The 16,961-nt window shown below is 38.9% G+C and overlaps 1 protein-coding gene across 2 annotated transcripts in view; it reads left to right on the top strand.

Annotated features, from left to right (window-relative positions):
• Nucleotides 1–16,569, top strand: part of PLEKHG1 (pleckstrin homology and RhoGEF domain containing G1) — a 214,113-nt gene extending 197,544 nt beyond the window's left edge. For both annotated transcript variants that reach the window (XM_081044592.1, XM_081044591.1), the window contains 4 exons: nucleotides 458–493; nucleotides 2,053–2,075; nucleotides 4,948–6,592; nucleotides 12,666–16,569. In XM_081044592.1, coding sequence (XP_080900718.1) covers nucleotides 458–493; nucleotides 2,053–2,075; nucleotides 4,948–6,592; nucleotides 12,666–13,726 — 2,765 coding nt within the window. In that variant the 3' untranslated portion in view covers nucleotides 13,727–16,569. The remainder of the gene's footprint in view (nucleotides 1–457; nucleotides 494–2,052; nucleotides 2,076–4,947; nucleotides 6,593–12,665) is intronic.
• Nucleotides 16,570–16,961: the final 392 nt, after the last annotated feature.

Raw genomic sequence — 16,961 nt, 5'->3', positions numbered from 1 at the left:
GTGTCAGTGGCCACCAACATAAGACACAGACGAAGGAGCAGATATCGGGGGAGACTGGGCAGCTGAGATTGAGACGTGTTGGGTTTGCTAGGTCTGTGGGCATGTTGGGAAATGTCACATTGGCAGCTGGCATTTGAAGTCTGAGGCTTGGGGCAGGGGTCTGGCATAAGAATATAAAATTGACCGTTATCACTTTCTAGGTGGTAGTCAAAGCTAAGAAAATTGCTCTACTAGATGGTAGGGTTGGTTTTCTGTGATGTGACTTCTGATTGAACAGCTAATATTTCTCTTACAATTTTGATGAGGTGAATGTCTTGCTAAATGTCTAAGCAAGGGGGATTTAGGTGACTTTGAAAGAAAATTTCTAGAGCTCAATTTGCCTATAAACTAATAATTCATTTATAATGAAAATAATCTGTATTTGGTGCAAATGATGCTGTCTTTATTTTTCTCTCAGAACCTTCACGATCACATAAAGTTTTGAAGACCAGCGGTAAGTCCAAAATTTTTTTTTTCCATTTTGTCAATATCTACTAAGTCAAACCATACACACACACACACACACACACACACACACACACACAGCCCACCAGATGAATTACAGTTTAACAGATTTGATTAACTTCTATAGTAATAATGCCGTTATAAAATGTAAAGCCAAATGACATAAAAATGTTTGCCATATAGGTAACAGGTATAAAAAGATTAATATCCTTATTATATAAAGAACCCCTATACATCAAAAAGAAGAGACAAAGGACTCTTTAAAGGCAGAGAATATAAATGGGCAGTTTCATAAAAGAAACACAAACTGCCAATAAAATTTCGGCAATATAAATGATCACCTGTATTAGTAATGAGAAAAATCACATTTAGAGGAGATGGAGGGGAAGCTGTGAGCTTGGCCAAAAGATATAGAAAAACAGGCACTCTGAAACTATTGCTGTGTAAATTTCTGCAACCACTTCGGAGCAGAATTTGGGAATGTCCATTTACATTTCAAATGTGCATCTGCCCTTGACCCAACAGTTTCATTTTTCCCACTTTTATAATTTTCACAGTGTATACTTCATGTGTAGAAGTAGATTTCACAGTATACTTCCTGTGTAGAAGTACTCACCCAAATGTGGATAGGTTTTGTGTGTGTGTGTGTGTGTGTGTGTGTGTGTGTGTGTATTCTTTGCAGTGTTTGTAATAGCTCATTTAGTGGGAAATGGTTAAATAAGTTGTAGAATTTCCCGGGATACTACAGGGAATATTCTGCAGCTGTCAAAAAGAAGGAAGTATGTCTCTATCTACTGACAACAGTGTCCATATATATTTAGCAGGAAATGCAATGTTGCATATTGCACCTTTATTTAAAACAAAACAAAACAAAACAAAAAACTGTGCATTATGCTGGGATGGGGCAGCAGGTCGGGGCCCTAGAAGATGAACATCAGATTGTTAAGTGTGGTTACCTCTCCCAGGTGGGATTTGTAGAGAGGGGTCAATCACTTTTTACTTTATATGCTTCTGTAATTAAACGTTTTGTAAAGACGAGACACTTATAGTCAAGGTGTCTGTAAAGGTCTTTATAAGGATGTAGCTCTGTAAATCCCTCCCCACAATTCCAGGCACACCACTCCTTAGCACAGCACCAACGTGACCCAGTTGATAAATGCTCTATCTTTCCGTTAAAACCAATAAAATGTTTTAAATTAACAGAAGCATAGTCATGTTGTATGGTTTAGGGCAGGTGGATTTTTTTCAGGTAATACATATTTTGGGAGGAAGCTTTTGAGACTTATTAATGTGAATTGGTACATTGCTCTCAGGGATTAAAGACGATACTTAACACGCAAATGTATGTAAGGTTGTTTTTACATATAGTACAGGGCATATAACTAGAGTAACAGAGAGGCATATTCTGAAAATTAGGTCTAAAGGGCCCAGATTGGGCTTCAATTATGAACAATAACTATAAAAGTCCTTTAAAATAGAAGTGCTAACCTATACGTAAAGTACATTTTTAATCCTGAGACTTAAAAGAAAACAACTTTTGTTTTTCAGAAACAGCACAAGACATCCAAAAGGTAAGCACTATTACATTTCTTTTTGAAATCTTTACTGGAGGCACTTTTTATAGATACTCTTACATATCTCATCCCCAGCCTGTGTTCCAAGTATAAACAATTATTTTCCATTTTGACAGATTTAAGTGAGGACTCGTCCTTATAACTGCCTCTCTCCCTCCCCTGCTTCATCTCTCCAAACTAAGGCAACAATTTCTTCATCCCTCTGCTCTTGCCTCAGACGCCGTAAGGATGTAAAAGCCACACAGTGCTAGTGTGGTCCATCCACGTGGCCCTGTGCCTCTGTGCCGTAAGACCAGGGCTTTTACATCCTGAGTATTGGTCCTTTCTCAAAGAATTAGCCTTCAGTCACAAAGACCCTCTTCTAAGAATATGGTCCTGCTGCTCATATAAGAGTCATAATCATATGTCATAACAATGAAACTACACGATACCAAGTTTTGATTTTTCTCCCTCTGATAAAAGGCTAGGAAAGGAGAAATAAAAATGGCATTCTCCATTGGAAGATGTATATCCAAATTTATTACCTATGATGGATGAATAGATACTGCATCCTGACCTGAATAAACCACGTCCAATATGGCTACCGATCAGTTGTCTCAATGAACAATTCTGACAGAACTGATTGTGGCTACTTTTTTAACGTTCTGTATCTATAAGGATGTCACTATAAAAACTCTTCCCCCACAATTCCACTCGCATGACTCCTTAGTACATGGACAGAGTGACCCTGTTACTAAACACTGTATCTTTCAGTTAAACCCAATAATATGTCTAAAAGTCAACATAATCTTATCACTAAGTGATTTTCCTAAAATTAGGGCATGGGGATTTTTCTTTTTTTCAGGTAGAACACATTTTCGTTTGGAAGCTTTTGAAAGTTATTAACATTAATTGGATCATTGTCCTGAAATTTGGCGTGAGATTTTGAGTTTTTAAATCTATTTGATTTTCATAAACAAATTAAATGTGATAATGTTTTTAAAAGTGCATATTATAGTACTTGGCATAAAGCAAGTGCTCCATAAATGACAGCTATTACCATATTATTATTAAATAGCCATAATGCCTAGATGTGGAAAAATAGGGAAAAAATGTTCATCTTGGCTTTTGTGAAACTGAGAAATCTAAACTATGTGCTTCTACGTTGTGCCTAATCCATATACGAACTTCCCTTCAGTTCTCCTGATGATTTATTCGATGTAAAATTTCAGCTTCCAAAGTACTGCTATCTTCATCTCAAGTGTAATTACCTTAAAAATATACTTTGATATTAACAATGCAGGTTTCCTAATTTTCTAAAATGTCTGGGGATTTTTCTGGGATGAAAGGTTTTAAGAAGATATTCTGGCTGTTCACAAAATCGTTTTTGTTATACTCTCAAAATGTTTTGTCGTGATTTAGCTAGTTAATACTAACTTGTTTATTTCGTAAAATGTAGTTACCGGGTGCTTATATTTTATAAACATTATTCCAGAGCAGTCTGAGTAAGATGAAAGAAGAGAGATAATAAAAGGTAGAGGGGGAAAAACATAGAGCCATAAATATAAAACTGTATCTATATGTGTGTGTGTGTGTTCATTTATTCCTAAGCCTCAAATGGTCCATGGTTTTACTATGTGGGAAAAAAGGAACAAAAGATTAAACAACTAATTGTACCTTTTTTTAGTTTTAAATTTTTAATAGAAAAACAACATTTAGAATGAAATTTTATTCTTGCCCTCCCTTTCTTCTCTTCTCTCCCTGACAGACAGGCAGGCAGGCAGATGTATTCACAGGTAGATCTTCCAAGGCGATATGTATCCCAGTTTCATTGACAAGTGATGAAAAACATCTTGCGAATTTGACATTTCCAATAGGTTACTGTAGTGTTTTGATCAGAAAATATGTCCCTGATACTAATTAGTTTGAACCCGTCTTAACCCTTTCAAATTAACTCTTTGAAGCTAATCCTTATAACTACAGAGGGCCTCAGAGGGCAGTCCACTCCCGTTCTGCACAATTGAGCTCCATCAAGAAAAGTTCCAAGTTATAAAAGACCCCATTGTTTCATTTGATTAGGCATCATTAGTGTCACTCATATTTTACTTACTAACAGGCATCTAAATATTACTTAATTAAATGTATTTTGAAAGAAAGCAAAATTTTCATTAGCTCAACAGTGGATTAAATTACATTCCTACCACAAAGGCTCTTTGCCTAGAATCTGTAAGCCAAGCCAGTGCTGGTCAGGTTCATCGCAGGCCTGCAGATTTAAGGGAAAAACCAGGGAAAACCAGTGCAGTCGGATCACTGGCCCGGGGTCTGGTACACCAACAACCACAGTAAGACTCTTAGGAGTCAAACCCCAGATAGAAACCAGGTAGAAATCAGATAGCCCTTGACCCCTGTGTATGTTCCTTCATAGAATGGTATTTGCCAAGTGTACATCGGAATTGTTTGAAGTATCTAAGAGGTTTGTGTATTTAGCTGATTCCCGGCATTGGGATAAGGGATTTGGACTCAGACCTGGATTTGCATCTTAGTTTTTCTACTGACTACTGAAAGCAAGTTACGGAATCTTTATAAGCTTAGCCATCCTTACTGTGGAACTGGTACAATCCTATCTAATTCACAGAGTGATTGTGACCATTAAGTTTGGAGAAGGTCTGCAAACAGCCCCAGCCTATTTCTATGCAAATAGAGCTCTTGTCCTTTCTGCCCCGTTTGCAAAAATTTGAGGTGTTTTTCAACTCAATTAAAATGAACAATGTTTACTGATCATTTTCTTTAAGAATATTACAGTCTAGTGGAAGAGGCAATGAGTAATGCAGGAAAATGTCATAAGTTATGTGTCCATGGTGCATTCAATCGGTATGTTTCTTATTCTCAGGTTTCCAGAGAGGAAGGGTCTCCCCAGCGAACTTCAGCAGGGCCATCTCCCGCCCAGAGGAATAGTCAACCCAGCAGTTCTGCCATTCTGAGCGTGCTTCGTGGGGGTGGAACGGTCAGAAACATCTGGACGGACCACCAGATCAGACAAGCCTTGTTCCCCAGTCGACGGTCCCCACAGGAGAATGAAGATGATGAAGATGATTATCAGATGTTTGTGCCATCCTTTTCCTCTTCAGATTTGAACTCTACCAGACTGTGTGAGGATAGCACTTCAAGTCGCCCTTGCAGTTGGCATATGGGACAGATTGAGTCCACTGAGACCCCCAGCTCTGGCCACAGGGTTGTACGGAGGGCCAGCAGTGCTGGTGAGAGCAACATGTCCCCTTCTGAAATAAGAACTAGGGACAGCGATGGCTCTCAGTACAGTCCCCGAAGGGAGCTGCAGAATGACCCTAAAACAGAAGGGCAGGATAGAATGACTCCCTTTGGGTCATCTATAGAGCTGACTATCGACGATATAGACCATGTCTATGACAACATAAGTTATGAGGACTTAAAACTAATGGTTGCAAAACGGGAAGAAGCTGAATCCACTCCCCCCAAATTAGCCAGGGACTCTGTTCGCCCCAAAAGCACCCCAGAGCTAGCCTTCTCAAAGAGGCAAGCTGGCCACGAGAAGAGCTCTCTGCACACAAAGAGAGATGGAGCTGTGACAGGTCGACAGCTATCAAACCAAAGCACACATGAACTTGAGGTGGTTGAGGAAAATATTTACGACACTATAGGGTTCCCAGATCCACCCTCGCTGGATTTCCAATGCAGCAGCCTAAAGCATAACAAGAGGACCACTTTCTTAGGTCTGGAAGCCGACTTTGCGTGCTGTGACAGCCTGAGGCCCTTTGTTTCCCAGGATAGCCTCCAATTCAGCGAGGACGAAACCCCTTACCACCAGGGAGCCTCTGATAATGATTACTTGAGTTTGCTGTATAATTCTTTCAGCTGTAACTTGTCTATAGCTGATAAGTCTATATCTGATCAACTGTCTGAAGAAGTAGACGAAATCTGGAATGACCTGGAAAATTACATCAAGAAAAATGAAGTCAAAGCTAGAGACCGGCTCCTTGCAGCATTTCCTGTCAGCAAAGATGATGTGCAAGACAGACTGCACTCCGAGAGCACACCTGAGCTGAGCAAAGAAACAGAACACGCCATGTCTACACTCTCACTCCCTGAGAGCCATGCCTTCCTCACGCCGCTGAAAGACAGGCCTGGCAGAGCTAGCCGGGCCAGTTGCCCGTTCGAAGAAGACTTGATATCTAAAGAAGGCTCTTTTATGAGTCTTAACCGGCTATCTCTGGCAAGTGAAGTACCTCCCATGGAAAATCCCTATGACTTGGCCAACAGCAGTCTGTCCCAAACAGACCTGGAAAACCCTGACCCTGGGGTGGAGGCCACAGATAAGACAAAAAGCAGGGTTTTTATGATGGCTAGGCAGTACAGTCAGAAGATTAAGAAGGCAAATCAACTTTTAAAAGTGAAAAGCCCAGAGTTGGAGCAGCCACCCGCCAGCCAGCTGCATAAATCTGTGCATAAAGATCTGGCAGCCATCTTGGAAGAAAAGAAGCAAGGAGGGCCTGCCATCGGTACGTTCCTTCACACCGCTTTTCTTCTTTATTGAAAGTAAGATGTGAGAGCAGCTCTCAGGTTCTAATGTCCTTAAAACCGTGAGAATATTGTCACTCAGACGTTCATTCTCTCGGAGTGAGACCACAGACTTACTAATGTGGGCTGACAAAAATATAATTGCCTCCCCTAACCTTTCTAAGTGCTTCTGGCTGGGCTAATAGGTTAACGTAAGACAGATTAACAGGGAAAAAGTCCAAAATCTATTATAGATGTACAGGTGAGGGTGCCAGAAGGATATGACAACTAACAACACACTGGTCAGTTGGGGCTTAGGTGCCATCTTGAGCTAAAGAGAAGTGGATAGTGTTTGGGGACTTCAAAGGGCAGGAAAGCAATTCACATGGACATGGAAAAGCAAATGTTTGGTAAAGAAATGTTTGCTGGGCCATCTTTAACAATGGGACACAGGGAGGACATTGAACAAATGGGCCTTGCGTGGTTCCTCCCTATCGATCACACCTAGTTCATATAAAACTAGTTATCTGTGATGATAGCTCCCTTCCTGGAGAAGCTCCTCTATCTAAATCCCTTTTGGGCAATTAGGGGGAAGGTCAAAGGTTTTTCCTGAGTCTTTCTTTTCTTCAAATAACCGGCTTTAAATAATCCCTATCCCAAAAGGCATATTTTGAGTTGGCAAACTCTGCTTCCCTTCACTAACAAACACAGACGAGGCCGTGACTCGCCTTTCCCACTTCACCGACTCACACAAGTTGCAGCGTGATGTGGTCTCGGAGGGTTTTGTTGTACGTGTAACATTGTCACTACAGATTTGATATTTTAAGTAAGAGCTTAATATAATCTGAACTGTGAAAAACGATCAGTTTTACTTGTGGTATCTAGTGCTTTTCCCCACGTATTGGTGTTAGGAGGAGGAGTAGCTTGCATAAGCTTTTAAGGTTTGGAAACATATGGAATAGGATTTTTCTCTGCTCCAGAATCCCAACAAAAGTGCCTACTCATCCTAAGAGACAAAAAGTCTGTTTTGCATTATTTTTTAGCTGTTCACACTATATCTCAATTGTTTTCTCACGTATTTCTGTTACTAGTTAATTTTTTTTAAAAAGCTGCTGTAATGCATTTAATACTATCTCATTTGGTATTCGTATATATGCTTCCAAGAAATTTAATTCTTTTAGTCAAGCCTCCTTTGTGGGGCAGAACTAAGCCAGGATCTCACGTCTCATATTGGTATGATTAGGACTAAAGGAATGAGAGGTTCACAGCTGGACTTTTTTTCTCTGTTATACAGAAGTACATATTCCACGGCTAAATTTGAAAGGGCTTAGAAGGACGAAACTTAACACTGATCAATAGTCATAGAGCATAGATGTAAATAAAGTACACGATTGTCATTGAAAGAAAAAATACCTGAGGGTACTGGCTCTCTCACCTGAGCAACTTTCACCTCCAGATCCAGAGACATTGCTGGGGTAAGGCCCAGGAATTAGCATTTTAAATCAGTGTGTCCTTTCAGTCATATTTAAGAATTCCCTGCCCTAGATTTTCTGACAGAGAACCGTGTCAGTATCAAATGAGAGGCAGCAGTTTTCCAATTAAAGTAAAAAAAAACCCAGATGGCTCAGTGTTAAGGGCACATTCAGATACTTAGCTTGATGGGGAAAGGGCTCATCTAGCCGGGTTGATGCCACTACCCTCTTTATCTCCATGGAAATCAGAGAATACGAAGGGGACATCCAAGTCCTAAATGAATCCACAAGTTACATGACAAGACTGGAGGGAATTTTTTTTTTAAGGTTGAGAGTATTTAGGAAATTGTCTAAAGCTTTACTCTTTTCCTAGAGCTAGTCATACAGTAAAATTTCTGAACAGATAGGGAAGGTAAGCCCTGGAATTGCTACCGAAAGGATTTTAGACTCTCTGAGTTGTTCTTTTTCAATAAAGGTGAAAAGTGATTTTGTATGAATGTGAGACTAGATCGCATATATTTTTCTCCTTGCAGAAATATGCTTGAATTAATTCATGTTCCTTTTGTAATGCTAGTATTGCTAAGCTGGTTTATTGTTAGGCCATGAAAAAGTGACTATTTGGTGGGTTCCAGCTGCAGAAGGACTATCTGGGGGGCAAAGATGGCGCTGGAAACAGTAGTGTATTAGCAGTGCAGCCACTGACTGAATCTAGATTAGGGCTCCTCAGAATGAGAGAAAATAGAACACTAACATTTCTGATGGTAGTGGATTAGATCAGCAGACTGTCCTTTAAAAAGAGGTCATCACCTGAGCCAGATTGTTTTGAATATGGACCATCCATTAAAAAGTAAAACTCTAAGCTTGACAGAAGCACTTCTTTCAATACTGAATCGCCAGGGCTTACAACTACCTTGAACAGTCGTCTTTGTTACCCACTTTTAAGTATGAATAGATTTCTCTTTGGGATTTTCATTTGCTTTTTTTTGCTTTTGGTTTGTTCTTTTTGTTTTGCCTACTGGTGTTGTCTTGGGATCCTGTAGGATCTTTTATCAGCTTTGTGTCTGGGTCCTTTCTTGACATGGTGGGCTATTATCGAGGAGGAGATCTCTCCCATGCCACCTTCTGAGAGTGGAGTCGTCCCTAGGGCCTGCCATCTCTCGGACCTGACGAATCTTCCATCTAGGTGGATCAAGACCACTTCCTGTGCCCACTAGGCTTTCAATCAGTTGACGTGATGACTCCTTTTCTTTCTCTCGTTTATCTGGGCACAGGACATCGTAATCGGATGGACCGATTCTCCAGACTTCTTCGTGTGGGCCTTGCCACTTTGCCAGGAGCTTGCTCTCGGTGTTGTACGGAAGGAGGAGCACCCTATTCACCTGCCGAAAGTCTCAAGCACCTTTATTGAACTCTCTAGCCGGGGTCTACAGGCCCCGGGTCCGATTTCCGCCTAGAAATCACCCAACCAGGTCTAGTCGCTCCCACCTTTTTAGAGCCTGATGTAGCATGCTGGCCGTCTGGTTCAGTCCGGCCTCCCTCCTGATAGTCTTTGAGGCCAAGGAGGCCTTGGGGTTCCCTTTTTAGTGTGATTTTTGTGTGTGTGTGATTTTTTTATTTTATTTTACATGGGAGAAAAGTCCATACCGGCTTGAGGAATGTTCCTCCTCATGCAAAGTAGGGAGAGTGAAATAACATTTTATGCTTTGGTCTGCATCTCAGGCAACATGAGAAACGCTGATTTTGATCCTGTCTTGAAAACAGTATAGTTCACACTTGTCTCAGCAAAGATCACTTCACATTTTTACCTGGAATCATAATGACTCCACCTTTTAAACTTACAAGAGAAGTCAACCTGAGACAGCCCTGGGGTTGTCACATAATGATAATGTCCACGTTCTGTAAAGACGGTTCATATCAGAGCTAAGGATGAGGGGACACTTTGATCCAGCTGGCTCATAGTAAGCTTTTTAGGCTAGAGATGTCATCTTGGGCTGGCTATTTGCTGTACATCTGGCTAAGAGAATCTCATGCTCGGCGTTGCTCTGCAAGCTTGTCTCTTGCTCACACTGCCATCAAGCCAGTTAGAGACTCCCTTAGAAGGTCATGCTAAGGACTAAATAGGTAAATAAATAAATACCCCCCAAAACTTAGGTAGACACAGTATATTGTCTACTTGCGAAATACTTTTTATTCCAAATTTCTGAAAGTCCAATGTTTTTATTATCCAAAGATGAACTGTACGCATTGTGGGTTATCTATAAGGAGCATTTTATTCAAAGGCTATCTTCCTGCTTTCCCTTTTCCTGCTATGCCCTTGATTTCTAGGCTGCCTTTCCACTCTCAGTAGTATTGCCTTAGGGAAAGCATATCCATTTTAACACTATGCTTAAAATAGAAGGAGGCAGTCCAAAAATTATCTGAGTAATTAAGTAGTTCTTGAGACCAATTTCTTTCTAGAACTATGCTTGGTGCTCTGTGGCGATTGTTCTCCAAAATTAAAAGCTCGTAGACTAGCTGGAATAATTAACTCATATAAAACAACTAGCAACACAAAAGTGTGTATGCATACATGCATGAGTGCACAACCAATAGCTAAGTATTGGTTGCACACTAAGTATATATATGTGCACACTAAGTATATATATAAGACTTCAGAGAAGAGAAATCAGTTAGAAAAGGATTCATGGAAGCGATAGGGCTTATGGAAGGTTTTGAGAGGTAAATTGGATTTTATTAAGCAAAGGAAGAAAAAGAGAATGTGACAAGGAAGAAAAAGTCCTAAGAAATACTATGAATATTTTGGATAATACATGGTGGGCCACTGTGTTCTAATTATAAGAACACGACTTTACAAGACTGTATGGTTAAATTTGGGTACTAGAATAGTTCAACTGAATTGTTTAATTAGCTCTCACTGCTTTCCCCAAGGTTGTCATCTTCTTGGAAACTTGTGAAATCTTAGAGCTTTCCTGCCTCAGCTGTGGGATCACGTTCAGGGCCATAGTGCAGGTGACAATGGCTTGGGTAGAACCATCTGACTTTCAGGTGGGACTGCTAACCAATGACTGTGTCTGAAGGTCCAGCTGCCTTTGGTTGGGTTTCATAGTTAATGAAACATTATAGATTTCAGGACAGCTAACATTGGCACCTTGGTGTTAAGGGGTTGTCAAATCTTCATTGGTATTGAGAGTCTTTACTATGTCCTTGAAGGAGTAATAGCTCAAGTATTTATTACTAGAAATTCTAAACTAATAATCTCTGTCCCTCCAAGAATTTGGACTTGAAAACTTGAAGGATCTGAATATAGGATCTACAATGAGAAGTTAAAAAGACTACTTCCCTGATTTCAGGGACCAGAGGGGAAGTAATTTGAGAGGTTTGCAATTGAAAGGCACACAAAGTAACAGCAAGTTGTTTTCTGTCCTCACAGAAGATAGACTCACAAGAAATGGAAGAAATTGAACTAAATGTTTAGTATAAATTCAAGGAATAGTTTACTAACTGGTTATTTAAAATGTAAATAGCTTAAAGAAGAAGAAAATGTCATGTGTCATTTTTTGGTTATCATACATGGGATAGATTCCCTTTGTAGAGATTGTGTGGCTGTGATCTAAGTGACGCTGCGTGAAATTCTTCGATTCTAGGGTGGTTGTATGGGTACTTGGATTGGGGGGAGGGGAGGAAACCATTCTTGAAATTCACATCTTTGGGCTCACTCTCTTCAATCATTCCTGGCCCAAGAGAATGCTCTATCTATAGCATGGTTCTGTTAATGTCTTTAGAAAAGCCTGTACTCAGAAGTGGAGAGCAAAGAGGAGAAATGACCTCATGTCTTAATTTTAAGTGGCAGTAGCTCTCGGGGAAATAAGTAATGGTTAAATTCTATTCTGGAACCAGTACTAGAGAGCATTCGATTACTGATTATGTGCACAGATGGTGTATTCTTAATGTCTTGGAAGCACAGACTTCAGTGCCCGGCTTCTTGGGGATAGAAGAGATGTGGGTCAGTCAATACACGCAGTTCTGACATCCTGTAGGGGAGGACCTCCTGTAGACATTGACTCCCAGACAGTGGCAGGAGGGCTGCCTCAGCTGCAGAGAGCACTCTTCTGGGAGTAGTTGACTGAAAGCAATCAAGACTGGTGAGAGAAGCCAAGGGTAGCCATTGTATAGTGAAGTGTGATCATGTTTCTTTTAATGACTACTCTTGTTTTTTCATTGACCAGGGTTTAGCACTAACTTCCTTGTTTCTATGCTGCCCCCCTTTTTGTTTTTTAGCACCGACACTAGTTCATGCTTGTAAAGAACACTAGAAATTTTCATTACAAATAGCAAACACTTGCAGACCTGCTGTTGAAATAAAATAATCCAGAAATAGATCAAATTAAGTGAGCTTTTAGGTGGCATTTTAAATTTTTTATTAAACTATGGATTATTTTATTAGTTTGTGTTGCTTAATATTCAGTGGTTAGTCATCCTCAAACTTAAAAGTTCTGTCTACTGTTTAAATTTTTTTAAAAGGTTAGAATGTTACATATTTTTTTAATCTTCTCATGTAGGAATAATCCTATGTATATTTATTGTTTCAATATTTGCCTTCTAGGTGCCAGGATTGCTGAGTATTCCCAACTGTATGAGCAGATTGTATTCAGAGAAACTCCCTTTAAGACTCAGAAGGATGGCTGGGCCAGCCCTCAAGAATCTGCCAACATCAGGTCTACATTGCCTTCCCAGGCCCAGCATGGTGGCGAGGATTGGTTTTTGCATTCAACCTATAGTAATGGAGAATTATCAGATTTCTGTCCCCGGCCAGAACAAGACTCAAAGCCAAAGTATCCTACTTTAGAGATCAATCCAAAAAGTACTCCAAGACAATTGTCCACAGCTTGCTCCGTGCCTTCTCTTCAAACCTCTGACTCCCTGCTAAGCTCTATCCAGAGACACAGCGTGGTAGTCAGTCAGCCTAACAAAGAGAACTCGAGTCACAGTCATCTTTACAACTCATTGGGTCGCATAGGAATCAGTGCTAAGTCTCAGCCTTATAACAGGTCCCACTCATCTTCCTCAATCTTGATAAACAAGTCAGTGGACTCCATCAACTACCCTAATGAAATGGAAAAGAAACAACTGCTGTCTTTACACAAAAGTTCAAGGTGTGAGAGTCACCAGGATTTGCTGCCAGGTATAGGTGACTCATGTCAGCAGGGCACTGAAAAATGCTCAGATCTCACTCTCCAAGACTCACAGAAAGTTCTGGTAGTAAATAGAAATTTACCCTTAAATGCTCAAATAGCTACACAGAACTATTTTTCCAATTTCAAAGAGACAGAAGGGGACGAAGATGACTACGTGGAAATAAAGTCAGAAGAAGATGAGTCAGAATTAGAGCTATCTCACAGTCGCAGAAAGAAGTGTGACCCAAAGATCGTGGATGCTGACTTTTCTGATAATGTCTGCAGCAACATGTCTTACTCTTTGAATAGTCCATGCACTCCAAAAAAGCCAGTAAGTGGCACACTTGGGGTTTCACCCTATCTGACATCATACAACGATTCTGAAAAACTGAATGACTATCTCTGGAGGGGCCCATCTCCCAATCAGCAAAATATTGTCCAGAGTCTAAGGGAAAAATTTCAGTGTCTTAGTTCCAGCAGCTTTGCCTAAGGTTCTTAATAGTAGCTTCCTGAATTAATTTCTTATGCTCATAAGTTACAGATACTGAGAGGTGTTTTATATGTACCAGATTAAAATAATTTTGTAATAACCAGAGGTGTAAAATAGACTTTCTTTTACAGCACAAGTTTTGAAACGGCTGATGATCCAGCCAGGATTGTACTGTAGCCAATGTCAGCATCTAACTGTGTTTACTGATGCTGGTTGTCTTCATGTTTCATGTAAGTCAATCTTACTTGAAAATTTCTAGGCTTTTTTTTTTTTTTAACAAGATGGCCATATTTTTTCCCATATCCCGACAGTAGTGCCCAGACTTTAAGAAATGCAATAATCCTCTCTTATTATCCAGAAGTCACGAGTAGTTTCATGCTAGGGCTCAAAGGCAGCAAGGAGGCATTTCCACAAGTTTTCAAAAGGAAAGAAAACTATAATCAAGCTATTTAAAGGATTATGCTTATATCTGGCATTTTTGTTCCATTTATGGCAAGACCCTAGAATAACTTAAGCTAACGCTCTGTAATTGGAATACAGTCTGTGGTGTCCATCTTAGGGTTTCTTATGCTGGTACTCCTACATCAGTTCATTATAATGCAGAAATTGTGTAACTATTGGAAATCAGAATGTAGCAAGACCAATTTTCTATAAGCCAAAATCTTTACCTGGATTCCTGGACAAGGCCTGGAGAATGTGCAGCTCATTGTGTTTATTTTATGATTTCTAGGGTGAAATGAATGATTCTCTCAATGGCATAAAGAAAACTGAGTGCAAGAAGATACAAATTGACTTAAATATTAGAAAAGATGGGTTGATGGGAATAGCTTGACTTAAATTGACTTAAATATTAGAAAAGATGGGTTGATGGGAATAGCTTGATTAGCTCCTCACATTTCAGTTGTGGGGGAGGGGATAGAACCCTTCTTACTGTTTTTTGTTCCTCTCTCTAATCAACATGAAGTAAACCACAAGCTAAAATAAAACAAAGCACTTTAAAGTTGCCTTTTCCAGAGCAGCTTTTCATATGAACTTCCATAAGTTTTGTGCCCAGCCAAATTACCTGATCCCAGCCTGGAGGATTTCCTTGACTGCAATGAAATTTATTTCCTAAACCAAATGTAACATGGGGCCTTACTTCATTGTTTTGCGGCATATAAAAGAACAGAATTTTTGGTTAATAAGTTCTGACTAATAACATCTTTTATGTTGTCACTATGTTCTTTAAATAGTTTATTGTGACATGTTGTACAAATTTAACTCTTTATGAAAGAAAACTGAAAAACAAAAGCAAAAATACCTTATGAGTAGAAAGCAAAATCAAAGAAGCTAAAGAGAAAAATGAAGGTAAATTTGTTGCTCCTTTACAAAAAAATTCTGTTATTGAAGACTCTACTCAGTGCAACAAGAATATTTCTCAAACAATAGCATTTGTATTCTCATTTTAAGCAGTTTTACATTCTGTGGCCCCTCCCGCACCCTCTGAGTTTTCATCATAAAAGATGTGATAATATGTGTAGGGTAAGGGGATCTAGGCTTTTCATTAGAAGGTGAGCAATGATACTGATTTGAATCGGTAACATCTTACTATAATTCTTTTTCCCTTTTTTAAGTCCTGTGCCTTTTTCCTCACCATAAAATAAAATGTGACCATCCTTACTGGACAAACACATACCTAAGGCACTCATTTTTCTTTTGAAATAACAAAAAATAACCCAAGTTATGCTTCTCTATACTATTCTTCTTTCAGCTTATTGAACAAAGTCCACATTGAATAGCATGTTCTGGAAACAGCTCTTCTTTCATTGCCTTTCTTTAAACATAGTAATGAGATTTCGAGATTATGCAGTATCAGAACAGATAAGCACTGTGAGAAGGTATGTTCTTAGACTCGCTAGAGGGACTTGTGTTTGCAAAACAAAGTTACGTGACTCTTCTTGTCCCAAGAAGGCAGTCTTGAGTTTTTTGCGTTTTAATTTCTATGACCCAAATTCTGTACTGTCCATAGTACTGTGATCTTACTCTCAGAAATGACTAATTCTTCACACCAATGTCTTGCTGACGGCTTTGATGTCATCTGTAGGAATACAACCTGCTGCACGAAGGTGGATGTCTTACTGTATAAAATGTCCCTGTGGTTGTCTTTAGGTTCTAGTACAAATCTTTAGTTTTATAGATCACTTCTGTCAGCCAGAATGCAGATTTTGAGCTTTGTGTATATATATATATATAATCATGTTCGTATTTTTCCTCAAAGTTATCAATTAAGTGCTTTTGTTTAAAATAGTTTCTTTTGAAGGTGGGGTAGGGATGTATATAATTGAGGAAAAAAGGGTAGATGTACTTCAAAGTATGTCATGTTCTTATTAGGTCTCTGTACTGAAGGTTCTTTTTTTTTTTTAATGAGTTCACTTTTCATCTATTCTATTCTTTGTGCAAAAAAAATGCATCTAGGAAAACATAGTTTAAATATTGTATATAAGATAATGAAAGTTAGTAATGCTCATTATTTAATAAAGTTTGTAAAGTACAAAGTAAATTATAGTGTGAATTAATGTGTTTATTCTAGAAAAGTCAAGCTTTTTTCAAACTACATTTAGTTATAATACTTTGTCTTGCCTTATAAGCCATGAAGAAAATGATTCAGGGTAATGATGATATACCCTATCTCAGTGACAGACCATTTTTTGTATCTTTGGATTACTTTTGAAATACTGAATTTAATGTCTGGGTTGGTATTTGTTTCCTTCATAGGTGGCTAAGCTAGATCTCTCACTAGATTATCTTTTTCTTTTTTACTTTGCAGTAACAAGAGATCCTTTTAACTATTTCACTATTGAATCAAAAAAATTAATGTAAAAGTGTTTTGGCAAAAATTAAAGTTCTTTTCATATAACTTCATATTCTAAATTTTCTTTGGTAGACAAAAAATTTTACAGAGAACAAAAGCATGTTAATATAAATTGATAGTTTTAGACACTTTCAAAAGCAATTCTTTTATTTCCCAATATAAGCATAACACGCTGCTCTAGTATAATGAAAATATGTGTTGCCTAACTTTTCTCATACAAAGGAAAATGGCTTTTAAATTTTTCTTTAGAGTGCTTTAGAGTGGAGCATTGCTAACTTCACGCTGAGGTCCATTAGATTTACAATATCTTACTCTTCAACCTGAGGTTGAAAATAAATGGGAGTTTTTTATAAGTCATAAGAGTTCAATTGAGAAAAGTGGATG

Source organism: Rhinolophus hipposideros (genome assembly GCF_964194185.1).
Source record: "Rhinolophus hipposideros genome assembly, chromosome: 3".
NCBI lineage: Eukaryota > Metazoa > Chordata > Mammalia > Chiroptera > Rhinolophidae > Rhinolophus > Rhinolophus hipposideros.
Note: the sequence above shows the minus strand (reverse complement) of the source record. Positions and strands in the feature narration are given on the sequence as shown.